This window comes from Aquarana catesbeiana, linkage group LG08 (assembly GCF_042186555.1).
Source record: "Aquarana catesbeiana isolate 2022-GZ linkage group LG08, ASM4218655v1, whole genome shotgun sequence".
NCBI lineage: Eukaryota > Metazoa > Chordata > Amphibia > Anura > Ranidae > Aquarana > Aquarana catesbeiana.
Window position 1 is genome coordinate 141,203,474 of NC_133331.1, and position 20,789 is coordinate 141,224,262.

Below are 20,789 nucleotides of genomic sequence, written 5' to 3' on the forward strand. Positions count from 1 at the left end.
TAAACGGACTTCTGGCCGTATTCCCACCTACCTCCAATCCAATCTGCTAAAAAAAAAAAAAAAAAAGAAAACAGAAAAAACAGAAGGGGGGATCCGTCCACTTCCATCTGGGCAGATCAGATCAGAAGGCCCTGGGAGTAAGAGTGGGCCATGTCCACTCTGCAAATGCAGAGTGGACATGGACCTGTCATCCGCCCGCTCCATTCATTGTGGCCAGCGACCGGTTACCAAGTCGCTTAAGTGGCCCTCGCTCTTCAAAAGGTTGCGCACCCCTGCTCTAGGGTGTACAATATGAAAAAATACACACAAAAAGGAGAAAAATGAATTGAACATGAAATGCGGGGCCAATTATCTAGAGATTATTTATGTTGAGTATTTACTGAAAAGGCACCAGGAACATGTGTAGTCAAGTTAATGATTTTACTTGTTATCTGTTCATGCCTTTTGTTACAGTTGCCAAAAAGCCACACTTTCTTATTGAATATGGCAATGCAAAAGCAAAGGAGAATTACGAACCTAAGTAACTAAGTTAAGTAACTTTGCAGCAATCGGATTAAGGAAAGGTGAACTATGATTTATTACAGCCTACAGAGTTTAGTACATCCTACCTAACAAAAAAATAAAATATTTTTTGTACATGCAATACATGTGTTTTTTCTTTATCTCTGTTATTTAAATAAGTCATCAAATCAGTGTGCAATAAAGAGTCATCCCGATATTGGGATTGCTTCCTCCGATGAAAGACCTACATTGCCCAGTCATCACCTGACATGTTCAGGCAAATTAAACATTTCATAATCAATGCACCAGAGCAGTTTTATGACAGGAAAACAATTCTACTCAAATTCTGTTTAATCTGGTTAGCACATTACGGAATACTTGGTATCAATGATTATATTTAGAAGAAGTAAGCAAATTGTTAAGACAGAACTACATCACTTTTCAGGTTTTTCAAACTCTAACCTCATTTACTTAACTAAGTTTATATTTTGGTTTTGGGTTGGTAATAGTAGCTATAATTGTTTACCATCTTCTAATATCTCTTTGAAACTCCGGTGCAAGGATTACCCCACAACAGTTGGTGTCTATCCCATTCTACAAGACTGTAATGAAAGCTCTGCTCTCTCAAACCTGGACTCCACAATAATTTGCTTATTCTACAATAATCATCAGGGTAATGTGACACCATCATTTCACTCTGTAATGGCTGTGGCAGTTGATAGAACTGTGAATCCTTGTAAGGATTTCTTAAGGGGTCATTCACATTGCCTGTATGCTAAATGTTTTAGCATGTGGACATCTTTCAGTTTTTAGGTACAGTGAGCTGTGGTAAGGGGGCAGAGTAAAGCATGTTTTAGTACATCACACGGTTTACTTTTCAATTTTTGTTTGCTTTATTTGAAGTGTCAAAAATGACACATCATTTAGGTATCTGCACAACAGTGTGCTGCCCTTTAGTGTATTAATATGTGATGCCTCTCATTGCTCTAAGGTAAAATGCTACATGTCTGCATTTTGCTGTAGCGCACCACACCATACTTCCTGGCTGCACTGCAGTGTGAATGGGGCACGCACAAAACAACTGTGCAGAAGTGATCTCTTAAACTGTGAATAAGCCCTTAAACTGGGGCTCTTTGGAATTTAAATAAGTTTACATTCTATAACTATGATTGGATTTGTTCTTTAGTAAGCCAATGATCGATGGACAACTTGCAATGACCTACAGCAACCAATCAGAATTTATTATTTAATGTTCCCCCAAAATAAATATTGATTAGGTTGCCATGGACCTCTGGATCCTCAGTACAATTCAGAGGCTACAAAGCAAGCCAAATCTTGCTACAGGATGCAACTCATACAAATCAATATTAATACAGGTATAACTTTTCTGCCAAAGACCAACTCACTAATGATTTTCAGTGTGCTTAGAAACTTAGAATAAATGCTTTGCTGTTCTTGCAAGACCGTACATGCCTATTCATTATGCGTGCCAGTCAGTGTCAGGGCGGGCATGCAGACTGATAGCAGGGAATTGTACATGATGCAGAGCACAAGCTGGTAGCCGATTTGAGCCAAAACATCCAGTGGCTAGTTACCTGTGACACACTGACCCTGCCTCTAATTCTGGGAGGTGGCTGGTTTGTGACAGGACAAGAGGACAATGCAGATGAAGAAAGTGGGATTGTGTCTGTGATCTTCAAAGGAGAGAAAGCTTGTCAGGCTTGTAGAATTGGCAGGAGAGAAGATTAGTATAATGTTTATCGTTATAAAACAACATGCACAGGAAACAGCACCTTCCACACGCAGCAGAACTTGTTATTATATGTATCACAGTATTTTTTTTATATCAGTTCACTAGAAATAAATTCAGGTTCCTAATGAAGAGAAATACATGACTTAAATAATATTGGCTGGTTTAGGCCTCAAGATGGCTACCTGCCTCATTGGATAAACGTTAAGCATTGCAGAGAAATAACTCATTCATGCAATGTCATTACGGCCTACATGTTCTGAACCTGAGGGTACAATACCGATCACTAGGAAAATTTAGGGCAGTTGATCTATTGATTCCTAAAGTCCATCAACCAGGGTGTATGTGCACAGACAGGTCACATACTCCCCACAGATAATAAATCATTTTCTGACGAAAACAAAGTGGATCATTTTCTCATGTCGTCGGTCACCTGTAGAGATTTCGGTATTTTTTCAAAGCTTGTACACAGGGGTGTCAAAATCAGGCTTTCAACATGTACATGTATCACTGTAAAATGCTCTAATGGAGCTCATAATACTACCACAAGGGTCAGTAATCACAAGCAAAGCAAAATTGCCTGTAAAGACTGGGTACGGTGAGGACAATAAAGACCAACAGCAAAAATTAGAGAACTATCAGTATTCATAGAAATGCACAATAAGGTTAAATGACAACAGGGAAGGAAAACAAGTAGCTGTTAGCATGAGTCTGGACTTTAAAGTCTTGGTTTTTAAAAAGAATATAACTTCCACCACCAGGTGAGCAGCTACTGTTAAATGTTTTCAGGTGTGAAATTCCTATTACTATAAATATTTCAAAGTGGCCACAGACAGTAGACGGCAGTCACATATTTGATAACAGTCCACCTGCCAAATATTACCACTTTTCCCATTTCCACTTTTGCCACTAGGGGAACAAGTCAAACAACCCAGATATCAATCCAGTCCAAAGCCTTATTCTTTTGAAATGGTCTACTAAGTAGGTCTCCAAAGGTCAGTGATACCAATGGACAAACAAAGAATCAAATGTTTATGGGAGCTTTAGGGAGAGACAGAGACATATTGTGCAGGTGCAGAAGATGGCTGTGGTCCATTTGAAAAATACAACTTATGATTTTAAGTCAATTTACTCTAGTTTGTTTTTCCAGATTGCAGCTTTTGTTTATTTTATGGTAAGGGAGTCCCTATTTTTGGAGTTTTTGAAAAAGTTTTAGTCATATTTCCAAATACAGGAGAATTGGGGGAAGGATTTAATTAGTTTTACTTGAATGAATGGTGAATGTAAAAGTCTGTGCAAAACATCACATTTATAGGTTTTCTCATTCAGGAAATTCATAATGTTACAATTAGATAAGTTAATATTAACTTTACTTTTTTTAGGCCCCTTTTATATGAGTGTTACGGTCAGGTCTGGTTGTCAGCTTTTCAGGCGGACCTCATTAGAAACTCTATGCAAGTCTATGGGCAGGCGAGTGTAAATGGACATTGCTTACAAGTCCATCCAAGTCAACAAAAAAAAAAAAAAATGGAAAAGGTCTGCTTCCTTTTCCAGACCTAAACATGATGAATCAAAGGTAGTTTGATGTAAACTGCCCATTGATCAAACTTGGGTCCAGAATACTCTGGTTTGTAAATGCAGAAAAACACTGAAAGGGCAGGGATGTCACAAAAGCAACATCTGTCCTGTTCTGCTTTGATTCAGCAAGGGCCCTGTTCATAGATCCCATGCTGATTGGACAGCACCCATGTGAAAGGGGCCATATACTTTTCCACATTTGTAAGGTCATGTATGTAAATAGGCCATATCCTAGGACATACCATTAGTAAAAACAAAATGTTAATATAATACACAGAAGACAGTGTTCAAGCTATAAAAAAACATCATTAACCTAGAATAGAGGCAAAGAAAAAAGTTAGTTAGTGGTTAGTATAAAGCAGCACATATAACTTTTGTCTAACTTGACAGCTCAGCAGTAAATCAGTTTAAATTTCCACACACTTCAGTCTTGATGCACATGAACCAAGTGCACACACATGCAGTATATGTACCTTAATAGGACTGCCCTGAGCTTTCTTTCCATCATCCTCGTTATTACTGACAAAGCTAAGGAGTTCTTTACACAACTGCTTCTCCTCATAGGGATCAGTATGTATCTTAGAGTTTGGTTCTGTACAAAGGTTTATACTTGACTTGTTGTCTACAGTTTTAGGACCAGGTTGCTTCCAATAGTCATTCTCACCATTAACTATGGAGCTGCCATCACTCTTGGCTTTGCACTGATTACGTAAAACATCAGTGAGTTCTGAGATTAGAAAATCATGTGGTCTTTGTGTCTGCACTGGGGAGCCTCCATAACTGGAAGGAGAACCCATGAACTTCTCATCACCATATGGAGAAATTACATAACTGATTCTATTAGAAGACTGTGGCCGGGAGGAGTATGTTGGTGCAGAAGACAGGGCAGAGTTTGGGGTAGATCTACCAGACTGATTACCATAGTGCAGGCTGACAGAAGGGGTTAAGGAGAAAGTAGGGCTTGCAGCTGCAGATGGGGTTATATAATCTATGGAGCACAGGGTGGCTTCAGGTAGAGGGGGAAGAGGAGGGGTTGCAGAGTATCCATGACTACGGGAGACACCCATTGTAAGAGTAATCCATTCAGATGTAATAGCCTGCACTTCTGGAGAAAAAGCTCTGCGAGCAACATGGGGTGGAGTGGTGGTACGAGGCCTGGCATAACCAGAAGACTTCAAAGAGAAAACAGATAAAGAAAACAAAGAAGATGAGGAGATGTCATGGAAATTTCACTCATACAAATGAATAACTGAAATGATAAAATATGATATGAAGAATGTTCATGATAGGGGTATACCTACCTACTATTTATGATAAACAGAATTACATATACCCAGTTGTAAATCATGATTATTATGGACCCAACTAGTACACTATCCGTCCATATAAATGACTTGTATAATGTATTTAAACTCCCTGAAACAGCATTGTAGTAGAATTTTCACCTCAATTGCATGTTTCTGTTATTATGGAAAAATCTGGGTCAAAATAAAGCTTACACCTCCGTTTTAATTCTAATACCAACCAAGGCTCTCAAACCAACCCCAATCATTATATCCCAACACTGCGTCCACCCCAGTAAAACATATTTCAAAGGTCAGTCAAAGTAGCAGTCATGTAAAAAAGAAGCACCAACAGACACACACTGAATGGAACTTACATGTGACAGATACTGTATATTGATGCTGGTTCCAATAATTTACCAACAAATTAAAAGCAACTCCAGTCAAAACATTAGCGATAAAAAGACGCTGCACACCACACGTGTGGATACCAGGAAGTACATGGGCTGAGGCTGCTTCTCACATTAAGTATACTTGGAGCTGTAGGTGTGCGGCATCTTTTTTTCTTGTTATAGTACTTCCTGGATAAGTATACCTACACCAGCGCCCTGTTTAGTGGTAGAGTCAACACGGCAGTGCCATTAGCACTTGGAGTGGTGCTACATGAAGCTTATGTCAGTTCCACCCAAGACCATGTTTATTTTGGATAAAGCAGGGAAGAATTATAACCTCTGTAAGGTCTTCAATTCTGTCTGAAACTCCACTGGAGAGGTTTTCCCTCACTTTCTGTTCTGTCTAAAACCCATAACCTGGGCAGGAAATAGAGGAACTCTATCTCATGGACAATGGACAGACAACAAAAATGGCATTTTTGAGTTACCTATAAATTCCAAATGTTGGGAGTACATTACAGGACACAGGACTTTTAATAGTTCATGGATTTTACTATGCTACCTGCAGATGATTGGACACTCCCAAAAGGTTTGCAGAGATCATCCCCACTGCACCCTTTTATAGCCCTACAAATTCAGTGTGATTGCAGTTTCATAGCAAGCAATAGGGAGAAACAGAGGGCAGAGGGGAGGGACCTGTGTCCTGTGACCTGTACTCTACTCCAAGATATGAAATTTACAGGTAAGTCAAAATTCCCATTATCCTAATTGTACAATACTTGTATTCATAGATCATGAGACATCCCCAAGCAATATATTGAGAGGTGGGCAACAACATAGCAAACAGCAAGAGGACCATAAAAAACAAAAAAAACAAAGACAAGGGTCAACTGATCTTAAACACTCAGATGACAGCTTGAAACACCTTGCAGCCAAAGCTTACCACAGCAGAGGCTTGAAGATCTACCCTTTAAAACTTTGAGAAGCAGTGACAATTTTTTAAAACACTGTCAGAGGAGAAGACGAGCAAAAAATTGGAGTCTCAAATGGGTGGGACTTTATGAGGGTGCACTGGGGGCATTCCCAGTAGAACTTTTGCCCATTTTCAGTCACTTGAAGGTAGTGGCATAAATTCATGGTCTATGAATACAAATCTACTGTCCTGTACTGTATCATGGGGACATAGAGAGCAATAAAAAGTTCATAGAGGTTGTAACCCAACTATATTAAATCCAAAGCTAAATAAATGCTCTGGCTAGAGTTGGGCTTTAGGTGCAAGAATGGGAAAAGCTGGAACTGAAATACACATTTCCTATTAAATAGGGTGATATATAGAATAATACACAGCAGGCTCATACCTGTGGGGATGCACTTGTGCTTCTGTTTGGTGAATATGTTAATGGCAGATCCATGTAATCTGGTGCGTTCTTGACGCGCGGCCTCTTGAGCACATCTACATAGGTTACTGGAAATATACCTTGGCGACCGGTACCCGATATCTTCCCTTCATACCAGTTCTCATCCACTCTGCGAATCAACGTTATCCTTTCACCCTTAAAGAAAAAAAATACTACTTATTCTAAGGTTCTTTATAAAACATAAGGATGAGAAACTTTCATTTACACTAAGTTTCTTTCAAAAGTAATCTGTCATGGCAAGGAATGGATTGCCATTATCCTCAATTGAATTTAGGTTAGACAGGAGAGCTTAGCAGCAGCACTTTGTTATAAGCAAGAAAGGGTTTTTTTTTTTTTTTTTAATAGTAAAATCATAATTGGGTTTGTGCTGTACCGATTCATTTTAAGTATGCATTTTAATGACAAGTTCCGTTTCATGTTTACTACCTTCTTAAAAGACATTTCCACAGCTGTATCCCCATTAAAGTTAAACTTGGCAATGGAATCTCCGTACTCTAAAACTTGCACTGGCGAAGCCTTCCGTGGCTGTAGTACTTTCTCAGTTTGTGGTATCATCTGTAAGAAAAGCAAAATATTCAGTCATGATAAAGAAAAGGGCCTCTTTGTTGCCATATTAGTCTATAACAGTCATACCTCAATATATGAAATGGGAAAGATTCCCATCCTTCCATGGTGTTCTCCTTCAAACCAATTCTGATCTATTTGCTTGTAAATGTAAACTATATCTCCTTTCTGGAGTGGCAACTCCCTATATGGGTAAATAAATATGACAATGATTACAATAATTACACCTCAAAATGTAATGTATATGAGAAAGTGCAGGAAAAAACAGAAACATATATTCACAATGTTGTTTAAAGTATCTATGGTCCAAATGTTATATTATATATATCATTAAACTGAATAGTCACAAAGCCACAAAGCTTATAAACTAAATATCTGAAGATCCACACTCATTTACTTCCTTGAATTCTCTGACACTAGTTTTCACTATACCTTGTGAGTAGGTACTGCTGTGTTACATAATTCACACAGCCTGTCTTTTGAACTACAGAGGCACTGAGAAGAGGTGTTTCATGAGGCAGAGTCAGTACAGTACTCACTGCTGGCATGCAAGGTACTATGGGATATGTAGTCCTTAGAAATAGAAAGTAAACAGCAGAGGAGAAGCTGCAAAGCATGCAGGGAATCTGAGAAGTTGTGGAAAGAGATGGCCAACAGACATGCAGCACTTAACAGGAAAGGAGATTATTCAGGCAAGTGTAGATTGGATTGCCAGAAATAGCTATTGTTTGTATTGCTATTACAATGCTGACGTTATAAAATAAAAGTCAATACTGTGACCAAAGAACTCCTCTAAATCACAAGGGAAGTTCTGAGCTTTCCTCATTGTTGCAAAAATTCAAAACATATCTCTGCAAAGGAAGACAATACTAATGGCTAAAGCAGTCTACTGTACAGTCTACAGATAGAAGACGTGGAAGACTTCATGATAAAGGATAGGCAGATTTGTAACATATTTTTCTATCCAAAGGTATGGCAAAAATTTGCCAGACATGTCCAGCCAAGGCAGAAATGACCAATTATATTATGCCAGTGCAGCATTTGAGCTTTAAGTTCTTCCAACCTGGCTATTCCACATTTGCAAGGGTAATTCTTTGAAAAGTTAAGGGGAAATCATAAGCCGTGTGACCTTTATCATAATTTTTCTATATATACTGCATATATACATACACACAGTGCATCCAGAAAGTATTCACAGCGCTTCACTTTTACCACATTTTGTTTTGTTACAGCCTTATTCCAAAATATATTAAATTCATTATTCTTCATCAAAATTCTACAAACAATACCCCATAATGACAACGTGAAAGAGGTTTGTTTGAAATCTTTGCAAATATATTAAAATAAAAAAAATATCACATGTATAGTACATAAGTATTCACAGCCTTTGCTCAATACTTTGTTGAAGCACCTTTGGCACCAATTACAGCCTCAAGTCTTTTTGAATATGATGCTACAAAGCTTGGCACACCTTTTTTTGGGCAGTTTTTACCATTCTTCTTTGCAGGACCTCTCAAGCTTCATCAGGTTGGATGGGGAGCATTGGTGCACAGCCATTTTCGGATCTCTCCTGAAATGTTCAATCGGGTTCAAGTCTGGGCTCTGGCTGGGCCACTGAAGGACATTCACAGAATTGTCCTGTAGACACTCCTTTGTTATCTTGGCTGTGTTCTTAGTGTCGTTGCCCTGTTGGAATATGAACCTTTGCCCTGTCTGAGGTCCAGAGTGCTCTGGAGCAGCTTTTCGATGTCCCTGTTCATTGCTGCATTCATCTTTCCCTCGATCCTGACTAGTCTCCTAGTTCCTGCCGCTGAAAAACACCCCCACAGCATGATGCTGTCATAACCATGCTTCACTATGGGGATGGTATTGACCATGTGATGAGCGGTGCCTGGTTTCCTCCAGACATGACATTTGTCATTCAGGCCAAAGAGTTCAATCTTTGTTTTATCAGACCAGAAAATTTTGTTTCTAATGGTCCGAGAGTCCTTCAGGTGCCTTTTGGCAAATTCCAGGTGGGCTGTCATGTGCCTTTTACTGAGGAGTGGCTTCTGTCTGGCCACTCTACCATATAGGACTGATTGGTGGAGTGCTGCAGAGATGGTTTGCTCTTCTAGAAGGTTCTCCTCTCTTCACCGAGAAATGTTGGAGCTTTGTCAAAGTGACCATCGGGTTCTTGGTCACCTCCCTGACTAGGGCGCCTCTCCCCAGATCGCTCAGTTTGGCCAAGTGGCCCGCTCTAGGAAGAGTCCTGGTGGCTCTAAACTTCTTCCATTTATGGATGATGGAGGCCACTCTGTTCATTGGGACCTTCAATGCTGCAGACATTTTTCTGTACCCTTCCCCAGATCTGTGCCTCGATACAATCCTGTCTCGGAGGTCTACAGACAATTCCTTGGACTTCATGGTTTGGTTTATGCTCGGATATGCACTCTTAACTGTTGGACCTTAAATAGACAGGTATGTGCCTTTCCAAATCATGTCCAATCAACTGAATTTACCACAGGTGGACTCCAATCAAGTTGTAGAAACAGCTCAAGGATGACCAATGGAAACAGGATGCACCTGAGCTAAATTTTGAGTGTCATGGCAAAGGCTGTGAATACTTATGTACATGTGATTTTTTTCATTTTTAATTTATTTGCAAAGATTTCAAATAAGGGGTATTGCTTATAGTTATATAATTTTGAGAAAAAAGAATGAATTTAATCCACTTTTGGAATGTGGAACAAGTGAAGCGCTGTGAATACTTTCTGGATGCAATGCGCATATATATATATATATATATATATATATATATATATATATATATATATATATATATATATATATATATATATATACACCCAAAGTCCTTTTTTTATTGAACCCCTGCAGTTTGCATTCCCAGCATCTTTTAAATCTCAAAAACCCATTTACATTTCCAGTAGATTGCATGTTAAACTTTACTCTTTGGAAGAGCTCATTGAAATGCTGCTATTTGACACTTTAGGGTATGCCAGATAATTCTTTCCCCAATGAGCACTGTGGTTTAAATACACAGTAGTGACATAGGGGACCATAGTAGGAACCATAGTATTGTGTGTGTGTGTGTGTGTGTGTGTGTGTGTGTGACACCGAGAAGTGTCAGCTAGCAACAGACCCCAGAGCAGCGAAAACTCAACGTACCATCCACCTGAAAGGTAAATACTGTACCTCTTACAGGCCTTGTCTCTGAATAATTCCTTACAAAGTGACAGGGTTACTTGAAATTCAGCTTTTGTTCTAGCCTCTTCCTCAAACAGTCAAATTTTTTTGGCAGGATCAGGCGATGATCCATTGTCTATGGGGCATTCCATGGCATTTCTTTGTGTTATTGAGGAACAAATAACTGGAGATGTTGGAAAGTCTTACCCAATCTTGCCTAAGATCTTTTCACTTCAATACTGGCAGAAGCAAGCTGAAAGACTTTACAGCACGACAGCCAAATTTTTTTTTTTTTGTTCTAGTTAGAGAACCTCTGTCAATTATACAGTAAATTCCATCTGTGTTTGGGTGAGGAGATTTTGGAAGAACTTAGGCATGTTTGGATCCTAGTCCAAACCCACCTAAGCAAGCTCATCAGGAAGCGGTCATCTGTACTGGGCCAATCATCTGTGGCCAGGGTATTCTTCACCCTGATGCCAAACGTATACAAGGGCATGTATACATGCAGCTCCATAACAGTAAATGCCTCAGTTGCTTACAACTAGCCCAGTACATTGAAGGCTTCCTGGCAGTCTTTCTCAGGTGGGATTGGAAAAGAAGCTGCACTCGCCTGTGCTCATCCTTAGTGACCACACAGAAAGTTAGGAAACCCCTCTACTGCAAACATAGATAACAATAAAAACCCAATAGTGGTTCTCATTTATGTCTTAAAAAATGGCAATACAAAAGGTTCTATCCCTTACCCTCTTATGCCCTGTACACACGATCGGACATTGATCGGACATTCCGACAACAAAATCCATGGATTTTTTTCCGACGGATGTTGGCTCAAACTTGTCTTGCATACACATGGTCGCACAAAGTTGTCGGAAAATCCGATCGTGCTGAACGCAGTGACGTAAAACGCGTACGTCAGGACTATAAACGGGGCAGTAGCCAATAGCTTTCATCTCTTAATTTATTCTGAGCATGCGTGGCACTTTGTGCGTCGGATTTGTGTACACACGATCGGAATTTAACCGATCGGATTTTATTTTCAGAAAATTTTATAGCCTGCTCTCAAACTTTGTGTGTCGGAATTTCCGACGGAAAAAGTCCAATGGAGCCCACACACGATCGGAATTTCTGACAACACAATCCGATCGCACTTTTTCCGTTGGAAAATCCGACCGTGTGTACAGGGCATTAGTCTAAACCAAAAGAAATGATAAATTGGAATATTTTAAAAGAAGAAAGACAGTATTATCAGGTCACCTACTTTGGAGACTGTGCTTTGAAATCAAACTTTGCTCTGGCTTGTGTCATCTAAAATAGATATGCAAAAGTCACTTTATTGGTAATGTTATATTACAAATAACTGCTTAACACAGATTAGGAAAAATGCTAATTTTACATGTAGAGTCCACAATGAGTTGAACTAGTTGGTTTCTTATAACCAAATAAAGTTCTTGGTACAAACTCAAATGCAAATCTGACTTAATTGCCCTCATCTGAGACACATCTCATAGAATATTGATGACCAATTAAAACATTATGCAGCATGTAGCACGAGATATTTTAGTTAGATTTGCTGTTCGTACTTTCTAGTCATTATTAATAGAAGAATGATGCAGAACAACACTTTCATCTGTAGAATTTACATACTAAAGTCATAGTGCATTGCCTAAAGCCATTTCTTCTAACTAGACTTGTCTAGAACAGCACAGAACGTGTGCCAGCCGCTGGACATGAGAAAATCACAGATAATATGAATTATTAATAACTCTCTTTTAACTTCATGACAAGATAAGCAACAAAGTGCATCTCAATTTCTTGGATGTGTATTATCAGTAATGTACCAAAATAATTCCACTGCTGCCCTTTACAAAAAGGAATCTAGGAAGAAAGAAATGTATTTATATATTTTAAATTTAGCGTTTGTGTGGGAATTTTCACATTTGTGTGGGAATTTGTACAATACGATAATGGTTCAAGCTTTTATTTTTAATTAACTGCAGCGGTATAATCCAATGTATATGTTCTATTACCATTAACCTTTCCTATAAAATATAAAAATTACAAAAAAAAACTGCCATTAAAGTGAATGTAAACCTTAAAGCGGAGTTCCACCCAAAAGTGGAATCCCCCACTTAACTGCTTCCTCCCCCCCTCTGATGCCACATTTGGCACCTTTCGGGGGAAAGGGGGGACGGGTACCTGTTTTTGACAGGTACCCTTTCCCACTTCCGGGAGACCACGCCACAGCGCCGTCCCTCGGAAGTTTGGCCCCACTCCTCCTTCCTTTGCCGCGGGCCAGTTAGAAAGTGCAGCATGCTTCGTGCTTGTGCAGTAGGGAACCAGCTGTGAAGCCGAAAGGCTTCACTACTGGATTCCCTTACTAGGAATGGCAGTGGCAGCACACAGAAGTCGATCCGAAAATCGTCTGGGGTGTCAACATCGCGGGCTCCCTGAACAGGTAAGTGTCCATATATTAAAAGTCAGCAGCTACAGTATTTGTAGCTGCCCACTTACTTTTTTTTTCCCCAGGTGGAACTCCTCTTTAATTCTATTTTTCAGCAGGTTTGGTATCACGTCTCACTGTATACAGCTTTCTTACCTGGAGATCTTGCCATGCTTCCTAATGCAGGCTGACAAAACTAAGTCACTGCCTCTAAGTTATCAGATGGTTGGTCAGTCTGCCCTATGAGTTGCTTCATGTTGTAGGGCAGCCTATCTGACAGACCTGATAGGAAACCCACCAGCCAAACAAAGGAGCTCACACAGCAGGCTGACAACAGTGCGGCTAATTGCAAGGCAGTTGTTAAACGCTATCAGCCTGTAATAGGAAGTGCTTTTACTGGTAAGAAATTTTGCAAGAGATTAACAAAAAATGATTTTCTGAAAAACGCTACACAGTTGAATCATGATTTCAAACATTCTGAAAAAAAAAAAAAAAAAAAACAGATTTTGAGTTTACATACACTTTAGTGTAAATCTTTCATAAAAGGAAAACTGGGGCTGACATTTCAGACAACATTCAGAAAATTATAGTTTCCTAGCTTTTATACAAACTAGTCAGCTCCAATACTTTTCAAATCTTAGACCTGTAACAAATCTACAGATCAAGAATGTTAAAGAAAGTTATCCACAGGTCTGTTCTGAGACAAAAACTAAAAGTACTGAAGCCTGAGAGTCAGCATGACAGCGTTTTCAGAAGCATCAATCAGCAATGGTAGCCTTCAAGTCTGTTCCATAAAAAAGTGTTTCCTTTACAAAGGTTATTGAACCATACAGAAACATACTATAACATAAGTCTCAACTTCGTTCAACTCATGAGGACTTCAAGAGTATGTCAAGGCAAAATAAAAAAAAAAAAACATATTTTGTACATCTCTACAATGCATGCACATGTATATCCTTAAACACGCTGCAAGTACAGATAAATAACTATTGATGTGCCAGAAATGTAGTGTTCCCCTACCTTCCTCTTTAACACAACATGCATGTTTTGCATGTTTGGTTCTAAATTCAAAAGCACGTGTTGTCAGCCCTACCTACTTTATTTATATTCCGATGACTTATTATATCCCTCGCCACTCCTTCCCTCCATAACCCCTCCCTGTGTACAGGCAGTGATCACAGGAAGTTATTAGCTCACAAAATTTCTGGCAAAATCAACAGGTATTTTTTTGCACTTGTAAAAACAGATATAAAACCACATTATCAATGGATATATTTAGCAGACCAAATGGAACAAATTAGAGAAGTTCATTGTTAAGGTTTACATATAATTTAATTAGTACAGAAAAAAAATAATGAGAGCACAGTCTTTAACCGCAGGGAAAGCATCATTATTTTTTCAAATAACCTTTGTGTTTAAAATACGAAAAGGACAGAATATGGGAGCTGCTAACTATTTATGGTCCATGGCCTCAATCATTTGCCTTCTTCTCAGTTATTCACTGACCCGGAATAAGTATATAGCCAGAAAGGTGTCCGGAAAACTAAAATTATAGCAGGAAACCAGCACACCTGAATGTTCAATACACATAGAAGCAAGGCAAAGGTATTTACTGGACAAAGATTGCTAGAGCAAATATATAAAAAAAGTATTGGTGATAAATGAAAGCAGTCCGAAAGGCAATGAAGCCCCTACCCAATGCTTCCATGGGCAAGACCTGATAAAGGGGTATAAGATTACCCCATTGGGTAGGGACCTCATTGCCTTTCTGACTGCCATTACCATTGGTAATTGACTCTGTACTATTTCATGTACGAAAATCTGCATGTGTATTTGTACCTACACTTTAAACTATTTCAACTGCTTTTTGATATGTGTGCTCCAGCAATCTCTGTTAGGTACATACATTTGCCTCTTTTATTAAATGTATATTAAACTTAATAGTATGCTGGTTATGTTGCCTAATAATATTTTAGTTGCTTGTTGGGGTAATAGGAGCCTTTTTTGAATGTCAGCATGCATGAGATAAACTAACAATTTGTAGAGAAGTGTCAGGACACCTAATCCGCATATTTGTTCTAGGTTAAGGATATAGCCCCCCAGCTCGCACCTTTAAAAACAAGCCAGAGATTGCAACCCCCATTAGGTCTAATATGTTCTCTTAAATAACTAGTTGCAATAAAAATTATATGAAAATTCTGAATTCATAACCAATCTTTAAAAATGGTGTAGTTTATATTTTTATAAAGCAGATGACATAATTAGGAGGGAACATTAAATATTAGTGGACATCACCTGTGTCTACTTTTAACAATTTAGCATTCTGTTAATACAGCATGTCACAACGGATGATGCTTTCCTCTTGGTCCCAAGACTGATGCATATTTTAATTAGTTGTGTTTAATGATAGATAACTGGGCCATTATTGGGGTGTTATCTAAAGGGCTGCCAACTGGCTGATAAAGTTCACTTATTACCCATGGTTTTAGTATGAAGTAATAAAACATTGAGACAATCAGAAAAAGTGGGAACCATACAGGAAACATAGAATTACTATAATTCAATGTGTCATATGTTATTACATAAAATGGAGTCAATATATTGAATAAAGGGATGTTCTGCCTGTGTTATAAAAGTGAAAGACTTGGTATATCCTGCTAATCTCATTAGTTTTAGTATTTCAGATACAGAAATCTAGAAGTGGGTTGTCATTGAAAGACCTGGACCTCAAAACTGTCCCCAAGACAAATCCATTTCTTTTGCTTAGCAACCGGTCAGCTTCTAGTTATCATTTCTTTATCATCTGCCTGGTAACTTTTTTTTTACATTAAAAGAATATGTACAGTATGACTATTAAATGTAACCCAGTAACATTTCTTATTACACAACATATTAAAATATAGCATAATTGTTGGTAGATTTTATTAGTATCATACACAGATATTTCTTTTAGCAGGATTAAAATACACAATCATACTTATTTCAAAGGCTGGTTAGTAGTTAATTACCAGATAAAACATGCTTCGTCTACTTAATAAAAGGCAAAAATAATTTCCAGCATAATAAAAAATATAACACATATGCAATAAACTATAAATCATAATGGCATGCAAACAGCTCCTAAGACCGCAACCAACATGCAGATTGTAAGCTCTAGTGATCTCATTTCCTCTACCAGCCAAATTAGATAAAAAGCAATTGATGGAAAAGCAAATGGGCGGCATACTCTAGGCGATAAATGATTGGCTACAGTGAACAGATGTACATGGACAATACAAATCTGGGCCAAGCAGCAGCCTAATGTCAACAAGAACAGACCTCAGACCGAGATCTCCTCTTTGATGCATCGTCTATATTGAGGAGGTCTCCAAACCGCTCATTAGTGATAAACTGGTGGTGTGATGGGACAATCCCAGTGTGCCTCCTAGCAGCACTATCAGCTTCTTCTTGCTCACGTTTAAGTCTCCGCTGATCCTCTAAAAGTTTCTGAGATAAAATATTGCATTATTGGGCTTGTGAAGCACCTGCCTGGGTCATGCCACTACTCAAGGAATCAGTAAATAAACTTCAATAAAAAAAAGGGCTAACTAATAAGCAAAATTTGGCTTTAAAATTGTAAAGCAGCTAAAGTCAATAAATGCAGTCATTTAATACTTTTACTCTCCTAGGTGAGTTGCTAATATTTAGCTTATTAGCCAAGCTCCTACCAAGATTTGTGCCTAAGACCATTGCCTCCACTTCATGATCCAGACAGCACAATGTACACCAAGACTGAGGTTTTGGTTTTCTGGTTTAGATGTATACAGCTATGGCATACTGAGGAGGATAATTGGCCACCTACATAAAAACATAATTTTACATGATCCTAGTAGCATGAGGATGGACTAAAAATATGTTTATTTTTCCAGATAATGGATTATGATTTTTCTACATTTAGCCTAGAGTTAAGCATTGTGGATGTTTTATGTACAAATCATGCTTATTGGAATTCCTATTTTATTATTATAGAAGAGTTATAGTTAAAAGTTGTCTCCACTATTTTAGCCCTCTACTGCTTTGATATTACTATTAGGTACGTCTACTGCTCAGATACCATGCTATCAACTACACACAATGTATACAGTGCTGCATACAAAAAATGCAATTTCTCACATAGTCATTAATGAATGCCCAGGGAGTAGTTTTATTGACATTGTGTTGTATCCTCAGACATTATATTCTCTGACAAAGCCTCCTTTTTAATGTGTTTTCCTTTTTAGGCTGAGTTCTCACTTAGTGCATATGCGGCTCACAGCAGGGGTCCGGTGCGCCCCTATTCTCCATTTCAGGGACGAATCAGGCCCGAATTTTTGCTTGAATTCAGACCTGAAATGGAGCCAAAGATGCACAGGACCTTTGTGCAATCTGCTCCGTGGCCGCCATGGAGATGTATGAACCAGCTCCAATGAGAGTCAGGCACACTCTCCTGTCACTCTCCTAGGAAACCCACATCAAATTCACACTAGTGTGAACCCAGCCTTAATAATAAGGCAGCAGTATAAGCCTAATGGACCTCTACTAACTTTTCACGAGGAAAACCTGTAATCTACCTGATTGTCCTGAAAATGCTAGTTTCCCTAAAGCTAATGTAAACCCCATTCATGAAATTTGAGCTGGGCACATATATCTGCAGTGTTTTCTTATCTCTCTTCATAGTCCTAAGCCCTGTGGCTTTCTCCTGCTCCATTCTTCTGTTATCAGCATGACAACTTCTGACAAGTTCTCCTCAACTGTGATAAAACCAGCCTGAAATTTGTGTCAAAGTGGGTGCTAAATAGACTGACCTTGTTTAAGGCGTTTCATGGCTTATCCAAACCACTTTTCAGTTCAGAGTTTCTGAACTGAAGAAGTAGATTAGATAAACTGCGGAAGGACTTTAACATCAAGAACAAGTCCAGTTGAATCTGAATTACTACTACTAGATAACCACCTGAATGTTATGCTCATTCCTTAGTTTCAAAACTTTCTCAGTCGCTCATCTGGAACAAGCAGAGACATGAGGCGTTCTGACTTATTTGCCCCAAGCCTTTTCCGAACCTGTGACTCAGAAGTAATGGTAGCAGAACCTTTGTCATCCAGCTGCAACTGTAGGGCCCCTATGGCACACTGAGGCTATAGCATTTGAATAACGGTGGGCTTAATGTCAGGAGGGGCAGGAATTAATCTTGACCAGGCAGAGGAGGCCCTATGTTTAGCCTGGGTCTAGGACTCAAAGGACTTCACAGTAACACAGGGATCAATTTGAAGACTACCACAGGTAAGGACCAGCATTCCAGAACTAAGGTTAACTTAGGCACTTTCTATGCCAAATTAACTTCAATTTAAGTCCATCCAGCCCCACAGTGCACCTGTGCTTTGCCCATTCAGGGCAAAAAAGTTTTCATTATCTGTGATCCTCCCCAGATGCATGTACTCACCTTTTTTTCACTCTCCTGGAGCTCTGTTTGGCTAATGGGAGCAAAGAGAAATACTCAGTATTTCATGGGCGCTTGGTGATTGACAGCTCATGCACTGTTCCTTGCACTACCTCTGCTCAGCATTGTCACATGGAGGTGGGGAAAGAGGCCCTACATAGGACTTTCTATCTTTCATCAAGAGAACAAAAGCAGTAGGGGATCAAATCAAGTATGTGCAGCTGGGGAAGATATTGGTTAAGTGAACATGTGGCTTTGTCTTGCATGAACAAAGCACAGGTTAATCTAAAGGGATACTAAAGTCTTGTTTTTTTTTTTTGTTAAAAATAACAAACATGTTATACTTACCTGCTCTGTGCAGTGGTTTAGCATAGGGCAGCCCAGATCCTAGTCTTCTCTGGTCCCTCTTCGGCTCTCCTGGCCCCTCAATCCTGTTGAGTGCCCCAACAGCAAGCAGCTTGGGGCAATCAAGCTGCGGCACCAGAGCCACAGCTCCCTGTGTCCATTCAGACACAGACCCGTGGCCCCGCACCACCCCCTCTCTCTCCTCATTGGCTCACTGACCTTGATTGACAGCCGAGGGAGCCAATTGCGATTTGCTGCTGTCTCAGCTAATGAGGGAGGAGAGTCCCAGACAGCCAAGTCTCTCGTGCAACATCGCTGGCTCGAGATGGGGCTCAGGTAAGTATTAGGGGGGGCAGCTGCACACAGAAGGCTTTTTATCTTAATGCATAGAATGCATTAAAATAAAAAAAACCTTCTGCTTTTACAACCACTTTAAGAGACATATAAAAACCAGGAGTTTGAGCAAACAATTTTTAGAGGGGGCAAAACAAAAAATACATTGTGACTAAAAACCAAAAACTAGGACTGTCATCAAACTAGAATGTTTATTTAACAGTACAAACAGGCTTAAGGCAGGGAAATGAGGATGTTTTTTTCCACATAAAAGTAAACCTTTCTGTGTATCTCCATAGTGCATACAAAGTAGGTTTCACCATTTTAACGATGTGTGGAAATTTAAAATACAATTGGAAATGATTTAAAAGAGTCTTCAGGGTAATAAATTCCTATAATGTCTAGGTGCACAAAATGCAGCTGAGAATACTAGGATATACACTATATTGCCAAAAGTATTGGGACGTCTGCCTTTACACACACAAACTTTAATGGCATCCCAGTCTTAGTCCATTGGGTTCAATATTGAGCTGGCCCACCCTTTGCAGCTATACCTCAACTCTTCTGGGAAGGCTGTCCACAAGGTTTAGGAGTGTGTCTAGGAGTGTGTCTATGGGAATGTTTGACCATTCTTCCAGAAGTGCATTTGTTAGGTTAGGTACTGAAGGCCTGGCTTGCAGTTTCCCCTCTAATTCATCCCAAAGGTGTTCTATCATGTTGAGGTCAGGGCTCTGTACAGGCCAGTCAAGTTCCTCCACCCGAAACTCTCTCATTCATGTCTTTATGAACCTTGCTTTGTGTACTGGTCCAAATCATTTGGTGGAGGGGGATTATGGTGTGGGGTTGATTTTTACGGGTTGGGCTTGACCCCTTAGTTCCGGTGAAGGGAACTCTTAAGGCATCAGCAAACCTTGTGGACAGCCTTCCCAGAAGAGTTGAAGCTGTTATAGCTGCAAAAGGTGGGCCAACTCAATATTGAACCCTACGGACTAAGACTGGGATGCCAATAAAGTTCATGTGCGTGTAAAGGCAGGAGTTCCAATACTTTTGGCAATATAGTGTATGTAGCTCAGACACACCTACCAGGACACTGGCTAAATACTCCTATTTGACATTAGTTACTGGATATTAGATTGACATAAACCATATGGAAATACCCCAAGAATCATTAACATAGCATAGATGCACAAAAATATTTAACGCTTCTCTGGAATATCAAGAAAATAGAGCAAACAAGTACTACTTATGACTGTAGTATCTATATGTATTTTGGAGTTTGGTCTGTTTTCCTATTTTAGCACTTAAAGTGCATCTGTCAAGAGCAAAATATGTTTACTACCACTGCTTGAGCTCCTTGTGAAAATGTGTATTGCCTGGCTGTGTCTAGCTTCTTTAATTCCATGTCACAGACCCATAACTAGCTTGTACAAAATAAAGTTAGAAAAAAAGTTATTTTTTTATTGCTATACTTGTTGTTCTAGGTGATTGACTCAAAGTCTTGATGCCAAAGCTCCAGAATGAGAGCCAGGAAACTTGCATTTTCAGA

General features: G+C 39.2%; 1 protein-coding gene across 10 annotated transcripts in view; it reads right to left on the reverse strand.

The window, feature by feature from the left end:
* SORBS1 (sorbin and SH3 domain containing 1) overlaps positions 1-20,789 on the reverse strand; it is a 211,188-nt gene that overhangs the window by 33,582 nt on the left and 156,817 nt on the right. For 7 of the 10 annotated variants that reach the window (XM_073596488.1, XM_073596489.1, XM_073596490.1 and 4 more), the window contains 7 exons: positions 16,431-16,598; positions 11,931-11,977; positions 7,556-7,670; positions 7,349-7,477; positions 6,863-7,057; positions 4,303-5,001; positions 2,097-2,195 (listed from right to left, as the gene is read on the reverse strand). In XM_073596488.1, coding sequence (XP_073452589.1) covers positions 2,097-2,195; positions 4,303-5,001; positions 6,863-7,057; positions 7,349-7,477; positions 7,556-7,670; positions 11,931-11,977; positions 16,431-16,598 — 1,452 coding nt within the window. The remainder of the gene's footprint in view (positions 1-2,096; positions 2,196-4,302; positions 5,002-6,862; positions 7,058-7,348; positions 7,478-7,555; positions 7,671-11,930; positions 11,978-16,430; positions 16,599-20,789) is intronic. The other 3 variants (XM_073596493.1, XM_073596494.1, XM_073596492.1) reach the window with 2 other exon arrangements.